General features: G+C 36.8%; 1 protein-coding gene across 6 annotated transcripts in view; it reads left to right on the top strand.

Annotated features, from left to right (window-relative positions):
* Positions 1 to 15,444, top strand: part of NPAS3 (neuronal PAS domain protein 3) — a 794,663-nt gene that overhangs the window by 226,382 nt on the left and 552,837 nt on the right. For 3 of the 6 annotated variants that reach the window (XM_074365668.1, XM_074365664.1, XM_074365663.1), the window contains 2 exons: positions 14,705 to 14,949; positions 15,061 to 15,111. In XM_074365668.1, the coding sequence (XP_074221769.1) occupies positions 14,705 to 14,949; positions 15,061 to 15,111 (296 nt within the window). The remainder of the gene's footprint in view (positions 1 to 14,704; positions 14,950 to 15,060; positions 15,112 to 15,444) is intronic. The other 3 variants (XM_074365666.1, XM_074365667.1, XM_074365665.1) reach the window with 1 other exon arrangement.

The raw sequence follows: 15,444 nt of genomic DNA, 5'->3' as shown, positions 1-15,444 counted from the left end.
CAGGGAAGAATTTATGAATATCAAGGTCTGATGGGGGAGGGAAGAGTATCTGTTTCTTCTTCCTGTTTCCCTTCCCTTCTTTACTATGAGAGCATCCCAAGGACAGATTTACTGGGGAAATTTAGTTTTAAAAGCAGTACTAGTGGAAGTGTTGTTTACTGTTTTAAATCATGATTTTTAAGGACATTTAGAATTCATTAACATTATCTTTCAACAAATCCTTATTGGAGGACATATTGTATATGCAAGACACTGTCTCAACCATATTGCACTAATAACGTCAAAGTCTTGTTTAGTATGCACTTTAAAGAAGTTGTTAACATAATCACTTTGGGGATACCTCACTTTGACTCATTTTCAAAAAGGGCTATTTTAATTTTTAAGAAACGATTTTTTATTTATGATGCCATCATGGTGAACCGATTGAAATTTCAGTTGTGAAGAAATATTTGAAACTGTAACTTAAACAGGGTAAATGGATTTATGCACAAATACGCATATGAGTATTTTTAACTTCCTGAGCTACTTTTAATAATTGGTTAAATCCTATGGAATAATAACTGATCTAATTTTCCTGATTATTTATAGAAAGTTTGGAAAACAGAGTAAAGGGAGAAATTCTACCACTCTGAGAAAAATCACTGTTAATACAGCTTCTGTCCTTCCAGTCCAGCTTTCTGCATTTCCCTCCGCTTGATGATTCTTCCTTGTTTCTTCAGTGTCACCCGACTGCTATAGCTCTTCATATCCTATACCTTAGGTGCCCCATAATTAAATCCTTTTCTCAGGAAAGCTTATTAATGGCTTTAAAACACAGACTGCTAACTGCCACAGGCCAAATGAGACCCTTAGGAGCCTGCACAACGTCGCATTTTTAAAATGAGATGCTCAGTATTTTCAAAAAGTAGAAGATTTTACATTAAAAAAAATCTAGGTTTCTGACTTCTCTTAAAAAGGAAGACCTGGCAACTTTGGGGTTCACATTCCGATTTAGTAACATGTTTTTTTCCTGAGTAATGTGTGACCCCTGTTGGCTAGGCAAGTGCTCTCTGCTTTGCCCTAGTCTCCACCACTCCCCATTATCTGCTCAGCAGCGAGGGTCCAGTTGCCATTTATCATCAGGCTTGTGTTGCTTTCTCTCACCTAGTCCTCTTTATTCACTTGTATAATTTTGTTGGATCCTGCAGGTGTTGGAGTTTGTGACCTCTAACTGAAATTAATTTCCACTAGACTAATAATTCATAAAACAAACCAAAAAAACTTTCTCTTCTTGCCTATAGGAATTTTATGAGAAGAGAAATGAATAAATCAAATGAGTGATTCTTCAAGAGGGAAATTGTAGAAGAATATGAGGGGACATGAGGGAGAAGAGAACAGAATTTGAAGGACAATCTTAGCACATTTAACAAAACACCAACTATATCTAATGCTGGTAATGCACACATACCACTTAAGAATTTTGGAAGCAATGAGTAACTGGTGAAGTCATAACTAGAGGCAGCCACATTTATAACTCCATCCCCTTGAAACAGTGATGTGCTTATATGAAAGTGTGTGCGCGTGCATGCACACTCGTGTGTGTATGTATTTGAAAAGTGATTCTGGTTCACAGCCATGGGAAGGTGACAAAGTTGCTGCATTGCTCTTGGTGACTCATTGGTCTCCTCACTATCCTTACACCTATGCTGTTGGGAAACACTGCTGTTTTCAGAAGTGAAACTAAAGACTTCAGTGATCTTTTGTTGGCTGATGACTCAAAAGGAGACCTTGAAGGAAGACCCTTTAAAATGAATGTGTTAGTCCAAACAAAACAAAATGAAATGCAGAGAAGACTGAAGGTGAATTTAAGAAAGGGCTCCTGTAAAGTGCCTGTGGGTGGGTGAAAGGTCGCAGGGTCTCCATTTTGGTCAAGGACGATACTGGGCTGACAGGTCAGGGAGGAAGTGCTCTACCGTGTGGGATACATTTTATATGTCTCAGCTAATTATCTGGGGGCTTACAGATTCAGATGCCAAGTTTGTTTGTGGAGGCTTTGTGACAGGGGCCAGTTGAACAAATCGCTGGGTTCTGTCACCCCCTTTCAATTCAACAGTCCCTTTTATATCAGCTTGCAAATCATCATGTGCTTCCCTGAATCTTAGAACTTTCTATCAACAGTTAGGATTCATGTTACTATAAAAGTTGTTGTAATTATTTGGTTAAAATCAGTAAATTCAGTGCTGACTTTCAATTAATAAGATAACTGGGCCTTTTTAGTTTTATATATAACTTTATCATAGTACAGCCTTTTGGTTTTCCATGAGCAGCTTGTAAACTCACAAAATTAAAAAATGTCTAGTTATTTTATCCTAAGGTTTTCAACATTTATGCATTGAAATGTTACCTACCTTTATCATCTTGTTTCATAGTTAGGCTGGTTCCAAATAACTTACTTGTAGTTCCTCAAAGTCAGATTTTAATGAGAGGCATAAGCATCTATCAAGGTTTTCCAAAAGCTTGTAGGGTTCATGAAGGACTTGGTTCCTAACTAAATAATGAAAGCCTAGAAGTAAACTGCTGTTTTCTATGTTGTCCTTCCTTGTAGAGTGCCTCAGTGAGGTATTATGACTCCTCAAATTAAATCTCATGTGATAATACCTGGCACATAAAAATCTTGGCTCCTGCGTGTGTGTGATCTAATGCCAAGGACCTACTCTACCACCGAGGCCCAGCACCTGTGAGAAGTGGGCAGAACAGCAGTCGATGGAAAAGCAGTGATCCTGATGGTGATGCTTTGGTCAATGTTTTAAAACTTAGTAGGGATCTCAAGCTATCAATAATTGTGGCAGCTTCTTAATGAAGACCTGACTCAGGATCTGAGATTTTGCTTCAACAATATTTGCATGTTTGTTTGTCTGTTTTCTCCTGGGTTAGAATCTGCAGCTTCTGTCTGTTGGTCAAGGAGTTAGTGACACATGGAGAAAGTCAGTCATTAACTGGTAGCACTCTCCACCCCCAGCCAGGCAGCTGGCATGTCGTACACTGGGCAGCACATTGCTTTGGAGTGCTTAGAGGGGCCACAGAGGACACAGGAGCCCAGGCTATGTGGCTTAAGGACTTCGCCGTTTGTTTGGAGACCCATGTGGGATGACTTGAGAAGGGATGACGGCCTCCCCTGGCTTTTTCAGTTCCACTTTTCTTTTAGAGGCATGACCAAGCCAAGCATTTTCTCCAAATATTTTTCAGGCCCTACTGTTGCAAGAAGTGGTGACAGGATGGCATTTGATAGCACTATCCGGTAAACCATTTATTAAATGAAAAATAACTCTGAGCATCATGGTGCTTTTGAACTCAACTTGGAGTCCATAAAAATTTATTTGTATTTTTTCCAAAAAGTAATTTTTATGTTAAAACATACATGTTTATTGAAGACACTTCAGAAATTAGTTATCTCCCCCCACCTCCCACCTTCTCACCCCACCCCACCTGCCAAGGAATTTCTACCATGACGAAATAGCCAATCTTAATATTTTGGCTTGTGGGACTTAACCTCAGTTTGGATATATTTTCTCTGTATCTATCTATTTAGGTACAGATACATTGCTACAGTTGTTTGACTCACGTATGTGCTGCTTTATGAACTGCCTTTTATTTCTTTAAAAATTTCCCTAGCCACTGAACATTTTTTTCAATGTCTTTATTCAATGTCTTGAATATTCCATACTTTGTTTCTAAAGTTTATCATAGAGGCAGCAAATATTCTTTTAGAATATATTTGCCTTCATCCTTCATCAGCTTGGGCCAAAAAAAGATATAGGATGTCTTTGGATATATATTTGCCAAAATATTCTCTAGAAATTGTTATAATTTATACCCCTAGCAACCATATACTGTGCTTTTGGAACCTTGATGAAAGCTTAAATAAAAATGTGTCTCTTAAAACAGTCAGATGGTGGACCAATGGACCTGTATTCTCAATGGTAGTGTTTAGAGAAAGGGTGACCATTTTACTTAATTATTTGATTTAAAAAATGCAGGCAGTTAAGTGTAACGGTGTATTCATTGATGTCAAGTAAAAGCGTGTGCTGTTTGCAATGTTCACATGATCATGACTTTCATTTTTCATACTTAAAGATCTTCAAACTTGTCAAAGCATGCTTTCTCCCTTCCAAGTTTCTCCTATCAAGCTTGAAAGTTTTCAGACGCTTTCTTCCACTTCGTTGTGCTTTCAAAAGTGTTTGAAATTACACTTAAAGAAAATTAAAGGAAAAAAATGTATTTTCCCTCTAGAAAAGGTCATTTGAATTTGAATTCCAAAGCAGTTTAGTTTGGGATTTAGAGCAATTAACAGCAAATTTATCTACTCCAAATTGGAATGTGCTTATAAGCCTGAAAACTAGGGGGTTTACTGGACATTTCATTAGCAAATTAATGTTTTCATAACAATGATTATGAAATTTATATGGGTGATTATAAACTAAATAAAACTTTACCAGTGACTTAATGGTCATATAAATATAAAAGGAGAAGGGGAAACATGTGGACTTTATTCCTGTAGAGGCAATGCAGCAGTGATGAGAAGGAGATACTTGAGTCATCTCGCCAAGGTTCAGATTCCAGCTCCAGCTGTCATTGACTGTGCTCTGATCTTATTTGTGAGTTGGGGAACGATGATATTTCCACAGTGACTGGTTGTCTGGTTTGGACCATCCTGCGTTGCACTGAACGTCTAGGATCTGGGGAAAGCCCTCCCTGAGATAAGAAAACTCTTAGTTTTGGGGGATGGGTGCAGAAAGTTGGAGAGGGATAGTATAAAACCCATATAATGGCCCATAGGGGCTAATGTAACACTATTTTAGGGTCAAACGTATCCGGCAGAGATAATCTGCTGTCCATAGTTGTTGTTCCTTCCTCCCCCACTCTCCACCCCTCATTGCTGATATTGGCAACCATGAATTAAATGAGATAATGTTGAAAACACTTAGACAATGACATTTAGTAGACATTTAAAGATGTTTACTTTTATTATTAATATATTAAGGTCCATGATGTTCTTTGATATAACTGAATAATCTTAGAAAGTAGAAACAACACATGTACTTTCCTTCCATTGATATTATGAAAATTAGTACTATGTTTCTTTAGAGAGACAGAAATTCCAGCAGTTGCCCTTTAGATGGTTAGTAAGATGTCCTGCCAACACAAGGTGCCCACTATTCTTCTCATTTTGCCTTTTGGTGGAGATGCTCTGACTCTTTCAAATATTTAGCAGGAGATTTTCCTCTCAATGTGTGCTCACGACTTCTGTTACTGCTAATGGAAGTTACACATGTGTGCTCACCGGGATGAGAAAGTCTTTATCCCATGTCGGGCAAAGACCCGTGATCCTGAATCTCTTTCTAAACTTCAGACCTAAAGAGAGCAGTGCAGGGAATTGCTGCTTTCTCTGTATATTAGCTTCTTCAATTTCCTTTTAATTAGAGCCTGCAACCCAGATTCTTGTAACTTCAGGGGGATGAACAATATAAATTAAGATCTGGATGCTTTCCAGGAATGGCTCAGCTCAAAGAACACATTTTTTTCTTTTAACACAGTTTTGGCTATTCACAAATCACGTGCAGTTGCCTAATGAGTCCATATTTGCTTCTGAGGTTTCACATTTGCAAACTACACTGCTGAGAAAGTGAGTGATGTGTTCACCCACCTCTGGTGTGAGCTGACTGATTTACTGTACAGGACAGATAAATACTAGAATAGTCAAAATTCTAAACCAGTAACACAGAACTTTCAAATACAATATCTTACCCTTGTTCAGGACATTCATTTCTCCCCAAGAATTCTTTTTAATGTATAAGACTTCAATTTATGTTTAAGAACTAGTAAACTATAGCAGTTTGACAGCCATTCACACTTAATTCTGTGCATTAAACCAACAGCATTCTTTTCCACAAACATCCATTGTTAGGACAATGCTCTCAGACAGAATTTATGAGAAATGGAATTATGTTACCAAGGAGATAGCATTTACTATAATGAAGAGTAGATCCTAGAAAATGGCCCCTTTTACAGCAGCTCAGAGCAGAGCCACAAAAGCAATTGATTGGTCTTGGCATTTAGTCTTATATCAGCTGTGTCATCCATAGCTTCAGGAGTGAGAACACTAATCTAAAGTGACATTTCTGTTCTGGCGGGCTTTTCTGCCCTGATGAAAGCAATTACTTCATTCCTAAATGATAATTTGCGGGAGTTTCAACCACTTTAATTGATAATTTTTTTTGTTCTGAGTTCAATTGTGAAGTGATTAGCTGATTTGGTAAATAGAAATTTAAGGTGTGAAATATACAAGTTGCTCCAAGGTAAAGTGCTATTTATTGGGCGGAGAGAAATTACTTGATAAACCTGCAGGGTTCCCCCCCCCCATTATTAGGAAACTGCCAGTTGGATAGCTTAAAGTTCTGGGGGGAAATGAAGAACAAAACACTTTGATTCAGGAAATTTTTGGCAGACACCAAAGCATACAATGAGTAGTTTGGTCTTGCTGTGGTTCATTCAGGGATTATTTGAATCAAGGTGAACATTGGTTGAAAAGGATTGTGCGGACCTCTCAGCTTTCTTTATTACTATTCTAATGACTCATTCTGGAATTAAATCCTCTTACTTAAAGAGTTAAGAATAAAAATGCTCATTGGCTAAAACCAATTAATTTAATTATTAAGTTCAAACATACACAAGGCATTTTCTGAAGATGAGGGAAGGCATTTAGTTGAATGGCTTTAATTACTCTTTTGATCCATTTTACCACAAGTCAGAAATGGGTCATGATTATTCAATCAGAATATATCTTAAACATTTTGAGGACGCATCTTGATTTTGATACTTTATTGAATGTTATCAAGTGCAGATGTTTTTGACACTGTTTTTAAGCAATCAATTTCATGATAGTTTCTTACATGGGGGAAAATAATGGTCATTTCACATGTTAAATGAGAAAAATAAAGCAAGAATGAAGGTCAAACTGATTTAGCACATCAAACAGTCTTTGTCAGCCAAGCTTAATATATCCTGAGTTTGTGGAACAAATGAAATTTTGCTGCTATGTTACACTTTGCTTCCAAACAACCATTACAACTGGTTTTATATATTGTGTGAGCATCAGACCATCAAACAGTGCATCTTTACTGACGTGTTGCTGCGGTGATGATCTACAGCAGCAATCTGCCATTTATATAAGGGCAAAATGTGCGTCTATATTTAGTTGTGAAATTGGCCTATTATACTCTTGATGTTTACAGAGGCTAACATAAATTAATGATGACAGCTATGAGCAGTGCATTAGTTAAGCAGCAGAGCTCTTACCTTGAACTTGAAGGTTCCAGTTTTAACTTCCAGCATGTACTATGCTGCTTTCTTCACACATGAAAGGAAGGTTTCTGAAATTATTACCTTTTCTTGAGGAGCATTAAAAGACTTCAATTTGTGAGTTACGCTGTACATGATCCTACCAGATAATAGTTGTTTATGCATTTCTCAATTATATTACCTTGTTAGAAAGCAGATATTTACAATCATGGGAGAAAATACTCCTGGAAGATTTTTATTCTTTGCAATAGGCTGATTTGATTGACTTTGAACTCTATGTCAGTGTGGGGTGGGCTGTTGTATTGAAAGTAATGAAGGAAGGGCAAACAGTGCTTATAGAATCTTTACTGTACTTTTTCCCTGGGAAGCCTCCTCATTCAGCTCATGTCAGGGCAGGTGTAGGTACTGGAGTAACTATAGATTTCACCGTTAACTATGACCAGAGATCTGACAAGTATGCAGGTGTTCAAAGGTTCATGAGTTAAAATGCTGCACCCTTTGATGAATTTTTGATGGCTGAATTTTTAATACAGGTCGACCTTCTTCCTTTGAGGCTGCATGCCAGATTAATTGATAAATAGAAGTCTGTAGTGGTGGGTTCTCCTAAGCAAAACAAGTAGGAAAATCCATAAAAACCTGCCTATCTGGCTCCTTAGAAGTACTTTAAAAAGCTAAAATTTAAAGTGGTTTTGACTCTACCTTTCCTTTCCCCTACAGTTAGATGACCAAAACCTGCTGTGTTCTTTTGTAAAGACTGCTTATTGTAGTCTAAAAGTTTACATGAATGTATTAAAGCTGAAGCTTAGTGAGAGGATTTTCATACAGAGATATTATGGGTATATCAGTAATGTCCTTATGAGAAGCTGTTCCACAAATATAATTATAAATTATATAAAAAACTGATAGAAATCTGGCTATGAAGAAGTCATTGGAGGAGAAACATTTGATTAACTTGACTTAGTTCTCTTGTTCTTCTGTGACAATTATTTTTCTCTGTTCTGTAAATCTCTAGCTATATTATTTCCATAATCATTATTATCTTTTCTGTGAAATAAGAAACCAGAGTAATCAGTTTTGCAAAGTTAAATTGGATCAACCACAAAGGATAACTTACCTCTTTTAAGGAGTCATCAAACCCCAAATTACCCATTTTTTCCACTATGGACAAGTGGCCCAAAGAACACTAGACAGCCTTATCCAGCTCTGTGGCTGCTTCAGAGATTGCAAATCCTGAGTCAGTTTCACAGTATTGGCTTTGTGATAGTGACAGTGCTTATTTTTCAAAAAATTTTATCTTTTTTTCCCCCCGTCTCATTTCTGACTCGGGTAGTTTTATGATTCAGTCTTGTCCCATCATGGAGGCCAAAGCAGCAAATTCTGCTGCCTTTCCAGCTTTCCTCCCTGCTCCATAGGTTCTGGGTGAGCTCTCCATGGTCCTGGATTTGGGGCTTTGCCTGACATCAAGGAGAGCTTTGAGATTTGTGGTGTTTTGGAACATATATGGAAAGACCCTTTTCCTGTTAGGAGTAAACATCTACTCTTTCTGTCTAATAATTATTATTGCAAGTTTGAAATCTTCCATAGAAGTTTTCACAATCCTCCTGAGTAACCCATTCCCTTAACTACTGTTTGGATGGTCATTTTTATATGTAAATAAAATTGCTTGTCTTACAATTGAATGCCACTTTTTTTTTTTCTACTGTAGTGAACTGAAAAATGGCCACTTATTATTCCTAGTACATGAAATTATTTATTTACAAGCCTTTAATCTTCCATTAATGGAACATACATTTTTTTATTTTTTCATCTCTATTTTATTTCCTCTCTGACCTTTATTATTTCTTTCCTTCTGCTGACTTCAGGTTTTGTTTGTTTTTCTTTTTCTAATTCTTTTAGGTGGTAGGTTGGGTTGTTTGAGAATTGCCTTGTTTTTTGATGAATGCCTGTATTGGTATATGTATTTTTTATTTGAACAACTCATTAAGTACACCTGTGGTATATAACAGACTATAAATCAATATCTCTACAAGAAAGAAGTTTTGTTTTACATAAGTGTACAATGTGATATTTCAGAACCAGTGGATAGAAATCATATTGGTGAGAACAGTGTATATTATAAATGAGCATGTGGACCTCAAAGCATAGAATAATCAGTGTCACATGAGCTTAGGTTTTCATTTAACACATCTTACACAGCATTACTATGTGTCCACTGCGAATATTTTCAAAAATTACCTCATTTAATTTAATTTCTACAAGAACCTTATGAAGCAGACAGTATTATCATCCCATTTTACAGGTAAGAAAAACTGAGGCAAAAGAGGTTAAATAATTTGCTCAAGTTTACATAATTAGTAAGTTATAGAACCAGGACTTAAATACACACAGTCTGGCTCCACAACCTGTGCATTTAGCCTCTGCCTTCTGCTAGTGTGGGAGCCGTGCCGAGAGAGGCAGCAGACAGAACTTGAAGTGAGAGTCCTAAGTTGAGAGACGGGGTTTCATAAATAGGCAGCTTTAGGGTTGTCACCAAGCAGAAGTTAGGCATTTGATTTTATCTCCATTGGTTTAATTTCTACTGTCACTATATGGGAAATAAAATTTGCTAAAAATGAAGGCCATAAGTGACTGTAAGGAAATAGTTTGAGAGGACAATGAGGAAAACAAACAAGTATTTAGAATTATAGAAACTAACTAGAGTGGAAAAAAAAAGTGGTAGAAAAGATGCTACTGGTTGAAGGATTGTAAAGAATTATGGAGGAATAAGATGATAATCAGATGTGGTACTAGGATCAGAACAGTTGGGCTTTTCCCCCCACGTAAGTTTACAATGATAATGTTAATAGTTAATGCTTATAGAATGTTTACAACACTGCAGGCATTTAACACTTTACATATGTTAGCTCAGTTACTCCTCTCAAGAACACTATGAAGCATGTTCTATTACAGTGTCCATTTCCCAGATGAGGATACTGAGGCCTATAGAAGTCGAGGCACCTCTCCAGGGTCGCCCAGCTAGTAACTGTGTGATGATGTGGATACTCAGTCTGGCTGCAGAGCCCATACTCCCAAACTTGGTGCTTCCAACAAAGTTTAAGGATAAGTTGACTGTATTTTAGGCATTCTTAAGTCTTTTCAACTTTTAAAAATTCTTCTTGATTGTAAAACTTTGAAGTAGACTCTACTACATTTAGAGATTACAAGCTATTTTAACTGTTTTAGTTTAGAGTTATCCAAGGAGTTTATTTCTTTGTCATCTACAATATACTGCCCTGAAATTACCATACGAGCCATTGCAGCGGTCCCAGGAGATTTGCCAAATAGTCCTTGTTTGTCATCCTCATGGTCTAAGATGATAAAATCGAGATTCAACTTAGTAACTTAGGATCATAATGCCTGCAATGGCTAAAGTGGGTCTTGAAACTCCTCCATCAGAACTCTTTCCACAAGCCACACAGCTTGCCAAAGAGCTTAAAATACATGGGAGGATTTTAAAAAATCACTTTACATTTGACAAGCACTGCTCTCTAAATAAATCTTCATTCTTAGTAAGCTTTTTTTTTGATTGCTTGTTGGTTATGCTTAAAGATATAACTATAGAAATGTGTAAAAATTATTTCAGAAACATACATCAAATAATATTTTAACCAAGAAGATTTGTTTAGGATAAGTCAGTTCTAGCAACATCAATGGCAAAAGGAGGGCAGAATCCAACTTTATAAGCTTTATAAGAGGAAATTCTATACATTAGATTATTACTCTTTTGGTTGGGGTGATGGATCCCTTCTCATAATCTGAAAATAATTTACTATCACCCCCAAAATACATACATATATACATAATTCTGCATATGATTTTCAGATATATATGTGTATCTTCTGAAGTAGTTGTTGACTTTATAGTTGTTGGTGGCAGTTATTGGTGAGGGTGATTAAGATCATCAGAGAGATGAAATTTTGATTTGTGGTGGATTAATGAAGAGACTTTTCCTGCTATTCAGAGTCTAAGTGGAAGAACACTAGAACAGAGGGAAGCTTGGACCCAAGGAGTAACTTACTGTTGATCGTGTTTTAGATGGCAGAGATCAGGCTATAACATTTACTCACATACAATGCATCCATTCTTTCCTTAGTATTCAGAAATGCAACCATAATTTTTTTTTTTTTGGTTTACAACAGAATGTACAAATGTAAATTTACTTTAGGTTTTAATGTAGTCCTTAATTCAATTTGAGAATTACTTGTAACTAGGCTTTACTTCACAAAAGCAGGCAAAAGAGTAATCCACAATCTGTCGTTGGCTTAAAGTCTTTAGCTTCATCTACTGTATCAGCATCTCCACAACCTTTATAATCCTTTGACTGTATTTTATTGCTGTTGCCCTCCAAACCAATTACTACTTATTACAGACACAGTGCTATCATTCTGAGAGCCTTCTGTACTATCGTGTCTGCATAATGATGTGATGTGGGAGTCATGGAAACCCTTTGTTATTAAGATCATGGCCAGAAAGATTACTCCAGTAGGGTAACACAGTGTGTGTTAGGTTTTTTTTTTTTTAAAAAGGAGAGATGGAGAAGAGAAAAGTAATAATGAGCTAGTGAAGGAACACAAAAAGTAAGTCAGCCCAGTCTATTTTAAGAAAGTCAAGTGTTAGAGGGCAGTGTGTAGGCAAGGCACCCAGAAGCATTAGTGTCCACATACTCCCCCTCCGAGTGGACAAAGGAAGCCGTCTCCTCACTACCTCACCCTTGGAGCCCATTGGGCTGTTCCCAGTGATCTTGGGCTTTGCCTCCCCTCAGGATTAGTTTTTTTCCTTAGATTGTTGATAAGCCTATACGGTAATAATAATTTCATAATAATTGCCTAATCTTCTACTCACTTTAGTTGAATGGAGAAATTCCTAGTATGAAAATTAGTAATATTAGTTATATAACAAATGATTCCTTTTGTGACCATTGAGTGTCATGTATAAGGAAAATGACAAATAACATCCATGTAAAAATTCCATCAAAATTGGCCTCCCAAATTATTGCCCAATTGCAAAATGAGTCCCTGCTCCATTATTGATCAAATGACATGTTTTATTTGGCTTGCATGATTTTTCAAAATTTTGGTTAGTTACTGTAAAATTAGAACATAAAACTGGAAATGCCATATAAAGATTCAGATTTTGTCTTCTAAGAATAGCAACACCAGGAATCTGGCAACACCAGGAATCTGGCAACACCAGGCGTGCTTTCCCCCAAAGCAGCAGTCAGCTGAAAGTGTGTGTGCTTTCCTTTGCCTGGGCTGTCGTCCTCTGGTTTCCCATAGTCACCATCAGGCCTCTTTACTCATTGACATTCCCTGCCTTAACAGTGCAAGCCCCTGAGTTTGCAGTACCTGCTCTAGAGTTCCATCATAGTCACTTCCTGGGCCAAAGAAAAGAAATTGTAAGTTCAGCACACCTTCTGGAGTAGTATTCAATTACAAGAACACAACAAGAGCAAAGCATCGAACTTGAACCACTGCACTCTACAAGTGGTAGAGAAACGTATCAAATGACTTCGTTCTTTTGGCACAATTGACTCATATGGTATTAGATAGATTACTTTTATTATCTAAAGGGAGAGAGATGAGTCATTGTTTTATCCTAAGATGCTCACCTGGATCTTGATTATCTTATTCTTTGTAAGATTTTGAAGTATCTCTCACTTTATTTACATACTTTTTAACAAGCCAAACTGAGCATTTAAAGAACTGAATGGAGGGCAACTATGATTTTGGGAAATAAATGGTATATCATGTCTTCTTGTAAATTAGTGATATTTCTGCCTAAGATTATCACCAGAGACATCAAGACAAAGTTTTGTCACCTGTGGCTACTGTGACTCTAAAAACGATGGCATCAATTTGTCTAGTTCTGAGAAGTACATTAGTTAGTTAATGTAGAATGTTGTATTAATAGAGTGAACATGAAACTGGCTGGGGTATTAGCCTAGCAAGTATTTGACCAAAGCATTATGGCATCATATAAATTACGTAGATATTCAATAAGATGTTTGACCTGTCTGCAGTGAATACAGTGTTTCCACCATGAACAATATTGGATATGCACTAATGTGATACGGAATGTTACTGCCCATATTCTATTAATAGGGATTGGAGCCACACTGCTGAACTCATTTCGATCTGTTCCTCTGGTCTTGCTTCCTTCCTTGTTTCTCTTTCTTCTTATTTTATAATGGGAAACCAGAATGCTGGATTCAAAGATTTTAAATGCCTTCAGTGTCCAAGAAAATGGATACCTAGAAATGATGTTAATAGTACCCTGATACTGTAAATATTGCCCAATTATTTATCATCAGGGCCTGATTTTGAATTTAGTTTTCATCAGACACAAAACAGAGCAATTCAGAGTAGGTGGATTTCTCCTGTAAGATGCTCACACACAACTTCAGGTTGTGCCAGATTCTGCCCTCAGCAGTGTGAGCAAACTTCAAACAGAAATGCACATGAATAGTTAAAGGAAAATGCTGGATCCCACCTGTTGCCTCTTCTGTGAAGTAATATGTCTATAATGTTTATAAATTTTAATAACCCATATAGGGCTTTATCTTTCAACATTAAATTTATATTGTCTTAAAGTTTGACTTTTCTGGGTGGTATATTTTATTCTATAGTATCTTAGAGAATCTGTCCATCTATGAATGTGTGTTCATTAATCAAGAAAGTATTCTCATATCAACCAATTACCAGTGCATTTATAAAGTTACATTGAAATCTTCATTTTTCAATGGATGTTTTCTTTATCTGACTGAAGGTCATGATTCTTACTGAGGGTTGGAAGCACATCCACATTTTACGTGTTGATTCTGTGAACTGTGTTTGTATTTGTGTTTACCCTTTGTTCTCCACAGCGGTAATTGAAATAAAATTTTTTAATGTGCCCTTTTGATGGTTCATGATCCCATAGTGATAACAGTTAAATGAACAAAGCCATTAGTTTAAGAATAGATACATAAAAACAATCCCAGTCCTGTGAATTGCCCATAGATGATAACATCAAGCATCACCTGTAAATCTTACGTCTTAGAAGCATTGAGTGTATCTCAGTACATGGGTGATTGGAGGAAAACACTTCACAAGCAAACCATTCTCAGTATTTCTCATTGCACTTGAGTTTATGTCATACAAGCCCAGAGGGAGAGTTCATGGTTTCAGTTGTCACTGTCTGGAACTCCTTTTACTATGGCCTTGACATTTTGAAGAAGATTTTGGTAGACTTATGCTGGGGAAAAACAGAAGTAAACAGAAAAGCAGTTTCTGTCTGATGACAGAATCACATATTCTAAGTAATGCTTTTTTCACTCCCTTGATTCCAGTTTACAAGCATTGAGAAAAGAGAAGTCCCGGGATGCTGCTCGCTCCCGCCGGGGAAAAGAAAACTTTGAGTTCTACGAGTTGGCCAAGTTGTTGCCTCTTCCTGCAGCCATCACTAGCCAGCTTGACAAGGCCTCCATCATTCGACTTACAATCAGCTATCTGAAAATGAGGGACTTTGCTAACCAGGGCGACCCTCCATGGAACTTGCGAATGGAAGGCCCTCCACCTAATACGTCAGTCAAAGGTAAGATTTAAGCCACTGTTCATCCTGGAATATGATGGTCTATAGGTGTCTCTAAGATGAAATGTTTACCATCATCCTTTCTTCTTTTCCTGCATATCAAATCCTTTAAAGGGATACAAATGTGGAAATCTGAACTCTGCATGAGAAAGACACCATGTGAAGGTGAAATAAACTCTTCTATTTCTATTTTAATTTCAAAAAGTCTCAGCCTAAATATTCTATCATTTTATATAAGGTTTCAGGGAAATGAGAATGAAATTACTTACATTAAAGTGATTCTTGGCTTTAATTTATATTATGCTAATACATGCAAATTATTATTAATGGTTGGAGTATGAGAATATTTGTTAAAGGGAAAGGCTAATGTTTTCTGGGTTTAGTTACCAAAGAGAGGAAGGGAGCAAAGTCCAACTGTGGCAGGCATTTTGAGTAATGATTTTATTGACTAATGAAACAATCAATCTATGTATTAATGCTTCAAGTCTTTATGCATGT

The sequence above is a fragment of the Camelus bactrianus genome, chromosome 6, assembly GCF_048773025.1.
Source record: "Camelus bactrianus isolate YW-2024 breed Bactrian camel chromosome 6, ASM4877302v1, whole genome shotgun sequence".
Classification (NCBI taxonomy): Eukaryota; Metazoa; Chordata; class Mammalia; order Artiodactyla; family Camelidae; genus Camelus; species Camelus bactrianus.
This window is presented reverse-complemented; position numbering and strand designations above follow the sequence as displayed.